Below are 15,142 nucleotides of genomic sequence, written 5' to 3' on the forward strand. Positions count from 1 at the left end.
ACAGCATCTCTGGGGCCTGTGCGCCGACGCAAACATCATTATCACCTTCCTTTTCACACTTCTGCTCTCGTTGTCCTTCTCGATGAGCATTCTCTATTCCCCCCCCCCCCCACAATTCAGGCTGCAATGGCTTCAGTCGTTCCGCCTTACTTTCATTGGAGAGCTCTTATGAATAAATCAACAAATTACGCGGCATCCGGCACAACGGGGGCATTGCACAGGAGAATCAGGTGGTGAAGCGAAGGCCATAAAATGCCTGGTATGGACAAGCCAGTAGCATTCGGCAGCCATGGCACAGGTAATATATTCGATCAGTCTATCAGCTTAATCTCCAGAGAGACCAGAATCAGGTCCAAAAGAAGTGCTAGCATCGCAAAGGGCTGGAGAGAATGGGCGTGCCTATCGAAGAAGTGGTAAGTCCGTACCAAAGGCATCAACTATCAATCAAAGCAGGACTGATACTTCGCTAGCTCATCATGGATGATAGAGGCTGAGCGCCTTGGGAAGGCGGGAGCAGCAGAGAAAGTGGAGGTAGCGCGCCAGCTTATGAAGGCAGGCAAGCTTTGCCAGGCCGTTGAACTTCACATACAGGCTCAGTGCAAGGAACAGGGGGCGTCCAAGGGCGGCGATATCGGGGATGGTCTCGCTGTTATGGCTGCGAGCTATCTTGAGGCCCTGGAAGAGGACTGTCAAGACTCTGATAAGCTTATGGAAGCCCTGACCCACCTGTTTGGGCAAATCAGCCGTGGCGGGGAATCTTGTAGCTATGAGAAGTCCCGTCGAAAGGTCTTGAATATCATGATGCGCAAGATTGATATTGTGGTAAACCAATCCACTGACCATGCCCGAGATGTTGCGGCGAGAGTTTCCAGATACCTTATCATCAACGAGGCGACTTTCTTTCATCATCCGGAATGGTTGTTTGTCTTGACAAAACTTCTTTGAGGAAGTAGCATCCTTCTCGTCGGAGACTACAACCAGCTGTCGCCAATGTGCTTTACACCTCAGGGTCGTGAAGCATGATTCAGCTCGGCTGTCGAAAGGCTCATTGAGAGGGACTATCAGGCCTGCATACTCAACATACAGTACAGGAGCAAACACATATTCACGAGACCACGTCGAAGGTCTTTCACGATGGAGCAGGAGACAGCTTCGCTCTCCAGCGGAGATGGGGCACGAATATCACGGCTTCTTAATCACCTTACAGCTGTGAGGGACCAGATGCACCAGAGCCACTTCCAAGAAAGAAAAAGAAGAGCAATACAAATTTGACCTCTCTTCGGTCGGATGAGCAGCAAGCTATAAAGAGAAGCGTGACTGCTCCGCAGCCCTCGAGCCGGCAGCCAGACTGCAGCTGTCGAACAGCCAGGAAAGAGATGAAGGTATGGCACAGCCTGATGTTTAATTCATGTTCACCACGTTATTGAATGGTAACAACAAGCTGGCTGTCTTCATAGGTGCTTGACAGCTCTGTATCGAACCGATAAGATATGATTCGTGTCCGGATTCTGGAAAGGGTTGTACTGAACCCCGTTATCTCTACTCCGATCAAGAGAGGCGACGTCGCCAACAACATATTTGTTGGCATTACTAGAGGACTCAAGTCAGAACATGAGCCCCGTGCGAGATCGGCAATGGCAATATGGAATGATGGGTCGGCTTCAGTCCAGATCGATTATACGCTTTATACGAAGGTCTATATGCGAGCTTCTTAATCCCATATCAAGTTCCATATGCTTGGCTTTATATCACCAGGATATGAAGTCAAGGCCATTTCAAAGGAAAGCGAAGCATAACCTCCAGACTACTTACTTGGGAGCCTGACATGTTCGACACCCCGAGATTCGACCAGCCCGATGCGCCAGCAATCGCCCAGGCTAAGCGGGCGGCGCCTGCACCGGTTCGTCCGAGGACGGCCTCGCCAACCGGCTCCGGGAGCGTCTCGCCCAGCCGGACCACGGGTTCACCTACTACCAACTGCACATGCGCACCGACACCTCGCAGATGCCTTTCATAAACGACGTCCAGAATGCCTAATGGCTCGCGTGGGATTCGCCCAAGCTCCAGTATATTGCCCGCTACCTGCAGGAGGTGAGGTACCTCGTCGCTTCCAGAACCAAGAGCCCGCCGCGCATCATCTTCTTCTGCCGCTGGCTCCTCACGCAGTGGGCCCTCACCATGTTCCTTCAGACGCTTGGCATCGGCGTCTGCCAGATGTGGGCCTACCAGTCCCCGGAGGAGCGAGGCAACGTCGCAGCCACGTTCACCAGCAAGGACAGCGGTGCGGAGGTGCTCGTGGCGACGTACCGCCTGGCCTCCGTCGGCCTCAACCTCTAGGGTGAGTGTGCGACGGTGGTGCTCAGTCGAGCCCGGCCTCCGTCAATTGATGGGCTAATATAACGGGACTGCCGCACAATGCGGCCGACTACTCGCATTGATGGCTTCTTTCATACGTACTCCGTTATCTTCATTGACCCCGTGTGCTTACTGCAAGGAACCAAAACTCCCGACACTCCAGAAAAGTCGGACCAAGGAGCAGGCGCAGCAGCTATCCCGGGACTTCGACAATTTGTGGTGGCACGCGGTCTTCCACGGACAAGACCAGCCCGAAACCCGGATTCTCGTCATCATGTCGAGCAGGATACTGAAGACTACTCCGGCTTGTGAAGGTTCGTCTGCCGTGCATGTCACGGGAGACACTCTATCTTCTTCCTGCTGAGATTTCTTATTTGTCAGAACAAGACAGGACATCAATGAAGGTCCCACGAATATATCTGAGAAGTGGCAAGGTGATGCGGAGACTCTTTTTCAATTACAGAGTTAGGACGAACTGAGGGTCTCACGCGCAAGATGACACTTCAGAGGACTGCAAGGACATTCATCAGGGCAAATAAACTGCTGAACCTTGGGAGAGAACCCCTTACAGACACTGAGTGGTACGATGAGGGCTTATCGTTCTTATCCAGCTGCTCTGTAAGAACGTTTAGCGCGGCTTACCACCAATCATCCGAATGTGCTGCTTAATGCCGCTCACCGGTACGGATTAGACTCTACCAAGCCATCAATCACCCAGGAGATGGAGAGGGGTGTCATCTAGTCCGATTTTCTATCTGGCGACGCTTACCAAGCTTGGTAGGATCAAATGCAAGCACACACCAATTATGATCAGCCCACTCAAAGCCAATAAAGAGCACGGGATAGGTTCCCAGAGCCTATATGTTCTACATCGGAGTCACAACTATCTCTATATGAGGCAGCTTTTCCAGCTTCCAGCCACCGGGAACAGGTGTCATCGGAAAGGGAGCTTTCTATGAGATGTCTCCCGAGAGAGAGAGTTTGTTTGGGATTTGACCCGTGTTCATGCAATGAAGTTTGGACTTTTGACTGGAAGAGATATTCAGTCCTTTCGCCCAGCACCGGATGATTCCGACAAATATCGTATGGGTAGGCAACAGAGTCGAGTCAGGTAGGAAGACCCAGATCTGGTCAGAGCCTCGAACGAATCTTTCACCTTGTCGATAAGAGGAAGGCCCATGCGTGACACCCACAAAGAACTTGAGGAGGGGACAATGCGCATGATATAATTTCAGGTTATCGCACTTGGGACAATCGATGCTTCTCACCATCGAGGGTTTGACCATTTACACCGCCCATTTGTACAACGCTCTGCAGCAGGAAAGGCTTGCCCTAAGTGATCCGTCCTGATTGTGGGGCTGAGATGCTGTTGCTGCTCAAAGTATGCAGTTTCGTGTTTGCCCCTGAAACTCCAATTCCTCCTGTCAGCAGACAGTGAAGAAAACAACCATAAAAACAAGACATGTTCCCAGATACCTTCCCCTCTGCACTGGTTATAGTGTGGAGCGAGAGTCATACACCCACCAGAGGGCCAGATACACGGCCAATGTGCCTCTCACAAGCAGCAGAAGGTGATAACTTTCAAAGCCAAACAGTTTCCGCGTAACAGTCGGCCTGGTTGGAAGGGAAATTACTGCTGGTCGGTGCTCAAGCGTGAGCTGCAGCATGGCCTGGCGGGCGTTTACAATAGCAGTCAGGCTTGGTATACTATGTACGGCATTGTAGCAGTTGGTGACAAGGCCTGGATACAGGTTCCCGGTCAACTCTGGCAGCACGGTTTCCTTGGATTTCGCTCTTGGATGCCCCCCGTCGACCTGACGCGCCTATTCTGAGTATCAATACAGACTAAGATTGAATACATGAGCTGATAAGGATAATCAGGTCTCAAAATGGACACTGAGCGACAGGCAACCCTACAACGAGGCTCACCCAAAGCTCCAGCATGGACGGAGAATCCACACCACAGAGGCGAGACCTAAAACAGATGATCTTCCTTTCACCATAATATCGCTGTCAACGGCGACAGCAGAAGTAAGAAGCAAGGAGACCCATCTCCTTCAAATCACTATCAAGTTCAAACAGGCACTCTCTCATGCAGGCCGATGGAATTCGCGCCGATGGAATTCGCCGTGACAAGACAAAATGCTCACAAAGCCACGGAAATTTTCTCTTTTACTCAAAGATAAGTCGTTCTATGTCTTCGAATGAGAGGCTTGACGTACATCACGATACTGGCGAACAGGTCATACGGATTGTAATCCCTCATTCTCAACGCTAGATCCAAACTCTTCAGAATGAGGTTCATGTTGACACCTGTGACTCGGGACTGCCTACCCTCAGATGAGGAATTCGCATAAAGCGGATTACGAAAGCAGATAAAATCGGGAAGTCAGATGTCCAATTTGGAGCCTAGGTCCCTGTGGACGATGCCAACTGGCCTGAGTCATCTGGTGTCGAGGAATTCTTGATGAAGGAATAGTTCCTGATATAGCTGAAGCAACCTTTGAGAGTGACGACGACGCTTTATTCGATACAGCTGACTCAGTTGTAGATGACTCTGACCAAGCGGATGACAATGAGATTACTGACAGTCCCATTCCAGTAGATGATACCCAGCTCAAAGCGGAAGCCAAGACATACGCGACACTCGATTTAAATGAGACTACTGAAACCTTCAGGAACCGGTTCCTGACCTATCTAGTCATTTCTAGGCAGTCCAAGCGGTCTCTGCTTCAGCCGAGTCATTTCCAGCTGTAATGCGAGAACGACACCAAGGGAACCTTAGCGAACAAGTGCTTTCAAGCGATTGCGGCTGTCGCAGCCCGCGGTAAGCCTGTGGATCGGGTCCCGCTGATGGTGCCTGGTCGGGCCCGCACGAGCTGCCTTGCTCCTTGAGATAGAGTGCTTCGAATCAGGTCTCAATCCCAAAGGCTTCTGTCACAGTGAGGCACAGAGACACGCAGCGAAAGAGGGTAAAGCCAAGCATGAGGCACGTCTATGAGCCTCGCAAGTCTGGTCAAATGAACCAGGACATCGTGCGCCTACAGTAAGCTTGGTATCTCTGCAAGGGTGATTGGATCTATGGCTAATTGATACGCAAGTTCTCCTGATGGCGGCGATTGCATCGCACCAGCTGTATCGCAGGATATCGACCGCAGAGATGACCTCCGGTGGCCAGGCGCTCGGGCAGCGTTTCGTTTACTTAAGTTCGAGTACGATGGGCTCAGTTACTGGGCATTGTCTGACTCTGGAAGTCTAGAAAGATTCTGTCGAGTATTTCACTGGATCTGGACCTTACCACGAATGCATTTTGCAGGGCGGAGAGGCACCTTACATCGCAGAAGGCACGCGTCTTACTGCGTCAGTTTCTCGAGCACTTCACAAGCTCAGAGACCAGCAGCAATGGTTGAATTATCCGCCATCTTAATTTCTTGGTAAGGTTGCGTGGGCTAGGTGGAGCAGGGGTCAGAGATCGAGACAGCGAGAACCACCCGCCTACAATGAAAGGAAAGGAGTATGAAGACTCGAGTCTTCTGCCTAGAATGAGTCCTCTCAATACAGGACGATAGTCCTTGTAAGGAAGGAGGGAATCATGAACAAAGATGATAAAAATATGATTAGTATCTACTGACATGCCCTCAGTTTGCCCCCGACATGCTTGGACTGCGATTGCTGACGGAACTATAAGACATGATGCTTGATGACATAAAACCCGAAACCACTACCATCTTCTACGTTCATGACCGAAAATCGATTCACGTCACTGTCTATGAAAAGCATGGGCCCAACTAACAAATGTCTGGCGCGCATCCCTCTTTTGCCCGCTTGACAAGCTTTCTGTCATATGTTTATCGAAACTTAGAAAGGCAGCGACTCGCGGACATCTAGCGTATCGACCCATTGCTCAAGACGTCAGGCTGCTTGGCTTCTCCAAATTAGCGCCTAGGGATCCAAGGTCTTTTGATCTATACACTCTTAATCTCGGAGAGCCACAACAACCGAGCACTTCAAAGCCCCATAAAGGCGGCCTTGCAGGCAGATCAAGATTTGATGGGTTTTCTCCACCAAGACATAAAGCTCTGGGCACCTTTGCGCTAAGCTACTATCTCAGTATCGTGCAGATATCAATGCTCCAGCACCGACTAATCATGGCCCTTGTCGGGTTGCGCAGCATAGAACTGCCGCTCAAAGCCAGAACAAGTGACTGGCTGAATGCGAGCCCAAGCAACATCGTCACACTAAGCAGGAAGCTGCACGTCTACTGGGGGACAGGAGTGCTGCCCGAAATGCTGCGAAGACAATTCTATCCTAAATTCCTGATCATCGATGAAGCAACATTCTTCAGAGACCCAGAACTATTCTACGCCCTTACAAAGCTACCACAGGCTATTAACATCCTGCTGGTGGGTGACTACAACCAGTTGGCACCCCTGTGTTCTACCCCCAAGGATAAGGAGGCCTGGAACGCTCCGGCCTTTGAGCGATTAATAAACAAATCTTATACAACATATACTCTAAACACACAGTACCGCAGCCAAAAACTCATCTATAACGCCACTTCGAAGATTTTCTATGATAGTAAGATCGAAAAATATAGCCTCCCCCACAGATAGGGGGGCAACCTTGCTTCGTCCCCAATCACGCTCCGCTTTAACCAAAATCGCTGGCTTATTAGGCAAGATATTGGATTTCTAGATATCGACGCGCAGGCGCAGCGAGACGCGTCCTCGTTATAGTTCAACCTGACGGAGGCGCCTCTCGCTGTAGACCTGGCAATGACGCTCTCGGCCAGACGGGTTGATGTTCTAATCCTGACGCTGTCCAGACGCGGTTGAATATCTGACAACAAAAGTTCGAGTATGACTTGTCTGGCTGCCGCCACTGGATTTTAAGCACAATTCGGGTCAATCTGCTAAATTTCTCAAGAGCTGCAACGTCAGCCTCTTCTCGGAATTGAAGCGGTGAATTTCGAATGGTTCATCAGTAACTTACCTTGAACGACGCGACGATCAAGAGGACCTACCCTATACGCCGAGTCAAGCCTATCCTCAACAGTTTAGCATTAGCAAAATTCAAGGTTTTTTCCAAAGAGACGCCGCAACTGGATATTGGGCGAGCCCGTTGGCAATAATATATTTGTACAAGACTGCCTTCAGCACAGTTCTCGGCCAACTTTGCTATCGATGCAAGGGACAAGAACTTACTCCTATACTGCCCCCACGAAAACCCTTCGGTGCGGTCAGCTTCGGTGTCGGACCGCACCCCGCGTGATCCCAGAGAGAGCAAGAAGGCAGGTTTTCGAGATCAGAGGCGGTGCATAATCACTAAGGCCGATTATCCGGACATCGAAGAAGCACACATTTACCCATCCTCTGGTGCTCCGGGGACGTACACAAGGTTGAAGGACATCGATATAGGTGCTATCCTAGCTCCCTACAATGGGGCTTCCCTTGCGAACCTCACGACAAGTGTGGAATAAGGTTCGAATGCTTCATGGACGACGACATGGATGGAGTGGCTACATTCGAGAGTCTAGTGCTGTGTCGAGTCGTTAGGGAAAGTCATTGCATGATTTTCACAGCCTTAGGCCAGATGCTCAAAGGGGCTAGTCACTCATCGCCACCGGATTCTTCAGACTAACAGCAACGACAATGTGGTTCATGGTTGCAACGCAAAAGAAGCGTGAGGCTGACAAGCGAGGAAAGATTGTCTTACTGTGTAAGCACCGTCCTCGGTTTCGCCGATGCCTCCTTAAACCCCATCAGTACCGGGGCCCAAGAACCGGGGCCCAAGAGATAATGCACTACAAGGAGGCTTTTCAGACCGACTCAGATGCACGACCTATCCAAGAATCGGAGGATCCCAGTGCTGTGGTGGAGTCTATATCGGTTGAGTTTGATTCGGTGACCAAAAAAGAGCTTGCAGAATGACCAAAGCTAGGAAAAGATGATGATCCTACACTCTGGAGGTTCTTATGCCTGCACTCTGAGAGCACCCTGCTGAGTATTTCCGTGCGCCTTGCTTAGAGACATCGTTCATTTCAAACATACCTGCACATTCGAAGCTGAAGGCCTTCTGGAAGAGTGCGAAAACATGAATGCGGAGTATATGCACTCAATCTCGAAAAAGACGACAGATTTCTCTTCTTCTACATGGGTTTGGTTACTGAAGCAAAACGTGGAATCAGGGCTCGGATTGGGTGTCAGCGGCGGAAGAATGCATTCCTCAAGCTGATGAAGATAGGCCCCTCCCCTATCCTATCTTTCGTAGCAATCACAACTGCGTTCTCGGTGCCAGCCCTAGATAGTGGGATGGTCAGATGATAATTGGCCCACACCTACTCCGAGTGAGAGGGGCTATATGGACCATTTGACTCAGGAGACACTGCGTGAAGTTGAGGCACAGTGATCTAAATGATCGGATGGATCGCAAGAAACCATACGAATTACGAACACCACCCAGATCAGATAAAAGGAATTGATCAATCGCTATGGACGAGCTAATAATGAAAAGCATTCGAGGAAGAATGCGAAGGGCAAAGTAGCATAGAAGGAAATTCGTCAGTCGTATGGTTTCATGCCTTCCCCTTGCCGGTGAAACCGAGGGTAAAACAACAACAAAAAGAAAACTGACGTTGTAATTCCGATACGGGGAATCGAACCCCGATCTCCTGTGTGAGAGACAGGTATGCTAACCGTTACACCATATCGGAGGTAGATATCAGGAACGCGTAAACTTTGTTACATGATCCAAAAGATTATTTAGATCACTGTTCTCCAGTTTCGCGCAGTGATCTCAGTTACCAGCTGACCTCATCAGGCCTCAATCTACAGATGTATCTCCACACGGTCCACCGAGTCTCAGTCGTAATGTGCTTTGCTATAAGAGAGCAGGCAATTGGCCCATTCCTACGATGACATCAAACCCCTACAGTAGTGGTATGCGAATATCGAATACCGAACACATTCCAGATCCCACTCGACAATAGTGCCATGGAGAAAGCTCTGCGGGAACTGATATCAGACTGAGTTGTTCTAGTCATTTGCCGCTATCTTGAACTCATCAGGTAGCATAGCACTGATGCAGAGGGATGGGTTATTCGAAATGTGAGCTAGCTATGTTCTTTGCTAGTTTGCATCCGCAGTGTATCTGGGCGCCAGTCCTTGTCAATGAGGCAAGCGAATACGAACAACGTGCAGGGAAGAGAGCTTCAAAAGCAAAGGAGAAGGAGGAGATCTCAGCTAGCAACTATCTTACGGTATGCAGAATTTCTCTCCACAGAGGTCGCCCTGAGGGACCTGCAGGAGGTGCTTCCACCGATAGCGATTTGTCGTCGGCGACTCTTCTTGAGGAGCAGCACACTGGCGAAGAGATAGCCGATCAGCACCCCCGTTAACAGGTTTACCGATGTGTCGGTGCTTCCTCTTTTGGAAGCCAACGGAACTGTCGTCGAAAGCACCTCCACCTGATGAGCAAGAAGTAAACCGACGCATCCAAGCTCAGGCTGAGGGCCCATGGGCTGAAGATCCACTGAAGATCTTCCTCGAGAACCTACCGCATGGAAGAACCATGAATGACCTCCCAGCCAGCGTTGGGCATCTATAGCAGCATCTCCACGGTGGTCAGATGACACGATCGAACGGTGCAGATGTAATTCCAGAGCAGAAACATCAACAAAACTTGCAACAATTTGATGACATTGTGCGTCCTCTTGCCGCTCTGCCTCACCTCAATATATCAAGAGATGACCGTGCATCAAGAAAAAGTAATAGCGTCTCATCCCAACGCATGAAAACGCCATATAAGGCTCACAGCCATCCGTACTGCCCGGGTTACAGATCCACCAGAACGGAATTTCATCCTCGGATCAGACGATAGCACTGCGGAATAGGAACCTTCCCAATCGGGGAGATCATCAGGGTTATCAAATAGGAGGGTAGAAGCGGATATCAGCGAGTTCTGACCAAGACCTTTATACATGTAATGGTCGCCGCGAATTTCAGTTTCCAACTTCCGCACATTTTGTCCCATGTATCGCCCACTCGGGTTCTCTGTGGGCAATGGTACGGAGAAACCTCCTTTTTGCAGTGCCAGTGCTTGGCTGCCAGAAAGGGCTGGGAGAACGGAGAGATTGCCTTGCCATCAGCACAAAGAATCGGGAAGCAAACCGTATGACTGAGCAGGCTGCATGTGCCGATTGCATTGAGAAGGAGAAGAAAGGATATTGCTCCTTCCATCCAAGCTGGACGCCGGAGAAGGAGGCGGAGAGGCGTAGAAAATAGAATGCAGGGCGCAAGCGGAAGAGGGAGGAGAAGAGGGGGAACTTACCCCATTCCCGAAAATGAAGCTGTTGACATTCCTATCGGTGACCCCGGTTGGCATTGTTTCTGACAATTCTGCAAAAAGCCACCCCAAAAATATGAAGTCTCGAGGTGGAACGATGGCTTTTCTTCGGGCGTCGTATCTGGTGGTGCAGTATGCCACAGTTCTGCCTAGTCAGCGAATGTGGAGCTATACTTCGCGAAGATGTTATATGGTTCCGCGCCGGTTGTGGGCGAAATGAGGCTCAAGGAGAAGCCTATTAAGTAAAGTTTGGTCTTAGCTGACTTGGCCCGAAAGGAATAACTACTGAGATGATTCTGCGTGCACAGAGAAGTGATGTTGTTGGTGATATGCTCGGGGACGGCGAAAAGGCTCTCCAGGCAATATGCAAAGATCCTATACTAGCTATGCTGCCAGCTGGTTGGGGGAGGGGATAATCTGTGAAGTAGGTCATGGTTATGATCGCTGACGAAGGAAAGATACATAGCGGGCCGAGGGGGTAAGTTACAGTAGTTGTACTGCGGTTTGCTCCGGTTATATAGAGTTATAATAAAGTTATATAAAGTTCTGACTAATTATAAGCCTTTTAAATCTAGGAGTACTAATCTTTATATAAATAATAGATTATACTAAAACTATATCTTTTTTACTAGATCTAAAGTAGTTTTTATACTATTTACTATTATAATATATTTTAATCTTAGAGTTATACTAACTGTTGTATTTTTTATTTATACTTATTTATAATAGTAATTTAAACTATTATTATAACTATTCTATTCTGTAAACTAAGATATAAGTAAGTATAATCTTATCTAAATCTTATTAAAAATAGGTATTATCTTATCGAAATCTTACTAAAAATAGGTATTATTTTATCAAAATCTTACTTTATTATTTACTTTTTTCTTAATATGGCCTTTTTAATTTCTTATATATATAATTATTTACTAAAAGCTAAAATCTTTTTTTTATATAATATATCTTAACTTCTATACCTCTTACTATTTATCTTTTTATTTTTTATACTAATCTTTTTTTATTTTTTTATTTTTTTTATTAATTTTTTTTTATCTTTTTATTCTCTGCACTAATTTTTTTATTTTTTTAAATATATTCTAAAATCTATATTTTTAATATTCTTAATATCTATCTTTTTTTATCTGTAAGTAAGATAAGTAAAACTAAGTTTTAATATTTATTTTAGCTTTAAAACTAAGATTTTAATATTTTTTTATAAGTAGTTTTTAAAATTATAAAGCAATGTCCAGCAATTTTTTATAATATATAATAATATTCTTTCTTCTCTATTATAATATATAGTAATTTTTTATAATATATAATAATCTTTTATAATATTTAGTAATATAATTAGATTATATAGTAAATTAATCTATTTATTAGCTATATATAGAGAGCTTTTAGATAATATATATTTAAATAATAGTAATAGAAATAAAAATAAGTAAGTAATAGAACTCGATCTTAAAAAAAAATATACAGAATTATAAAAAATATTATATTTAATTTTATATAAATTATAGCTTAACTAACTAAAGTTATTATTAGTTAAGCTATATTAAGTCGAACTATAAAATAACTACTTAAAATATATAAAAAAAAAAGTATTTTACTAGAAATAGTATAAAAATATCTAGTTTATAATAAAATAAACAGATAGTAATAATTTTTAATATTTATTTTAAATAAGTAGAACTAGAATAAAACTAACTATCTTACTTACTTTTTATAAACAGTAAAGTATACTAATAAGATAAATTATAAAAATATTTTCTTCCGGCAAAATATAAATAATAATAAAAAAAAAGACTATTTAAAAGATTTATATTATTTTTATTATAATATACTCATCTAGTTAAATTAACTAAAAGTTAGAAGAAATCTTTATTTTTAGAACTATTTACTTCGAAGATAAATAAAATAACTAAAAATATTAGATATTAGATTAATATAAAGAACTTTTATAAAAGATATAAATCTATATAAAACTAGAAAGTCAGATTATTATATTAAAAAAAAGAGAAAAACAAATATAAAAATAATAATAATAAAACTATTAAATAATATAGAAAACTTAGAGACTAGAATTTTTAAATTAGATTTTAGTAAAAACAAGCTCTAGTAGCAAGCTAAGATTTTAAATAAAAAAAAACAGCTATAACTCTTTTATAAATTAAATATCTATAATCCGACTAAGTTTTTTTAATTAACAGTAAAAATAAATTAAATATTAATTTTAAATAAGTTAAAAGATCTTACTAAAGCCGAAAAGCTTGTTAAAAAAATAAATAAAAATAAAAATAAAAATAATTTTAAAAAGTTTATTAAAAATATTAAAAATAATATTTTTAAAATATTAAAATATTTAGTTATATCCGATTTTAAAGCTCTACTAATAATAAATAAAAAAAATAATCTAATAAAAATTACTCCCGAGAAGCTTAAAAAGCTAGAATAAATCCAGCAGTCTATTAATAATCTTAATTATTAAAAAGAAAATTATTTAAAAGCCTGCTAAAATCTTAAGATTAAAAATCCGAAGTATTTATATTTATTAAATATAATTATATCTATAGTATTAAAGTTCTAGTAATTTATTAAAATCTAAACTATTATTAAAATCATAATTAAAAAAATAGTACAGAAAGTATTACTAGTAAATATAATTAGATTAAAAAAAATATAATAATCTATTAGTATTATTTTTATAGTAAATAATCTAAAAAATCTTAGTATTAGACTTTTATAACTAATTTCTAAAAGTATATAATATATTTTAAAAAAAAGACTAAGTCTAGAAATAAACTTATTATAGAAAGATTAAAAAAGCTGATTCTAATACTAATACTATTATATTTAATTTACTAATAGTAGACTGAGATTCTAAATATTATAAAATAGTTAGTACTATATATATATTATAAAAAAATATAAAACCGGAAAAATATTAAATAGATTAATAATAAGCTAACAGCTGACTATAAAATCTTTTTTAAATAAAAATAATATCTAATAGTTGTATTAAATAATTATAATATATTTAAAAGCTATTATAATATTTTAAATATTAAAGCCTAGTATATATATAAATATAAAAACAAGTTTAAAAATAGAAAAAATTATCTAAAAGACTATTTTAATAATATTAAAGATTATTTTAGGCTTATTATTCTAAATAAGGCTTATAATCTGTATAATAAAATATTAGAAATATTCTAAACTGTATAATAAGTTAAAAGCAACTTTAATCTTTTATTTATAATAATATTTTTTTTAATAACTATAATAATAATTTTATTAGATATTTACAATTATTTCTTAAAAGATATTTAATATTTAAAATAATAAAACCGGCAGCTATAAAAAAGACTTTAACTATATTTTTAAATATTTATTATATAAATCTTATTTTCAGCAAAGTTTTTTTTAAAAGATATATTATTTATATAGATTTAAATAAAAAAATATAATTAATACAGTTCTATATTTTTTTAAAATATTTAATAATTCGGAAAACTCTTACGTCTATAATTCTATTTAAAAATAGCTGGATAATTAATAAAAATATTTCTTCTATAGTATATAAGATATTTAATATAAAATTTAATTTTAAAAAACAAAAAGTCTATAAAACTTACTGAATTAAAAATTATTATATTATAATACTTGATTAGTTAGATAGAGAAAATTTATAATACTAATAAACTATAATATATTTTTATTAGTTAGTTTTAAAAGTCTTATAACTTAGTATAATTCTATTTAAACTAATTTTTTTAAAAATAGATTTTTCTAAAATAGTTAATTTATAAAAAAACACAAGCTGATGTTTAGATAGATATAATATTTATAAAAATAAAAATAAGTTAAAAATACTATTACTATTAAAATATTTTATATATAGTCTAAATTTTAGTAGAAAAATAAAAATAATTTATAAATAAATATAAAATAACTAGCTATATTTATTTAAGAAGTACTAAAAATACAAGTTATACTAGAAATTCTATATATATTAATATAGTTTAAAAAAAAGAAGTTAATTATATAGATATAGTTTCCGGAAAAAAAACTTTATATTCTAATAATTTTATAAAAAACCGGATTTAATATAAAGATAATTTATAGTAATCTAATAGTAAGAAAAAAAACTAATATTATTATATATTTTATAAAAAAGCCTAAAAAATATATAATTCTAGTTATATTTTTTTACCTTAACTTAATTAGTTTTAATTTTTAAAGATTTTATTAAAATATATATTTTTTTAATATACTGCTGTTACGCGTCTAAAAAAAATAGGCTATAAAATATTTTTAGTAGTTAGATTAAAAAAAAATTATTTATATTTTTAAATATTATATTTTTAATATATTTTAAATAATATTAAATAACCGGTTAAATAATAAAGCTCTTTCTAGCTTAATAGTTAAACTATTAGGA

General features: G+C 40.8%; 2 protein-coding genes and 1 non-coding gene across 3 annotated transcripts; 1 reads left to right on the forward strand and 2 right to left on the reverse strand.

Moving 5' to 3' along the window:
* Nucleotides 1-252: 252 nt before the first annotated feature.
* BO95DRAFT_430434 (uncharacterized protein) lies at nucleotides 253-945 on the forward strand (the record flags this gene model as incomplete). Its single annotated transcript, XM_025584957.1, has 2 exons — nucleotides 253-413; nucleotides 471-945. 2 exons carry the CDS (start codon nucleotides 253-255, stop codon nucleotides 943-945), a joined length of 636 nt encoding a protein of 211 aa, XP_025443989.1.
* Nucleotides 946-8,995: 8,050 nt separating this feature from the next.
* BO95DRAFT_t105 lies at nucleotides 8,996-9,067 on the reverse strand. The gene has a single exon. It is a non-coding gene; the product is annotated as a tRNA-Glu (tRNA).
* A 1,201-nt stretch (nucleotides 9,068-10,268) lies between these two features.
* On the reverse strand, nucleotides 10,269-10,764 carry BO95DRAFT_84998 (uncharacterized protein). Its single transcript, XM_025592274.1, has one exon. The coding sequence runs from the start codon at nucleotides 10,590-10,592 to the stop codon at nucleotides 10,305-10,307; it is 288 nt and encodes a 95-aa protein (XP_025443990.1). The 5' UTR covers nucleotides 10,593-10,764; the 3' UTR covers nucleotides 10,269-10,304.
* Nucleotides 10,765-15,142: the final 4,378 nt, after the last annotated feature.

The sequence above is a fragment of the Aspergillus brunneoviolaceus genome, assembly GCF_003184695.1.
Source record: "Aspergillus brunneoviolaceus CBS 621.78 unplaced genomic scaffold BO95scaffold_21, whole genome shotgun sequence".
NCBI classification, from domain to species: Eukaryota; Fungi; Ascomycota; class Eurotiomycetes; order Eurotiales; family Aspergillaceae; genus Aspergillus; species Aspergillus brunneoviolaceus.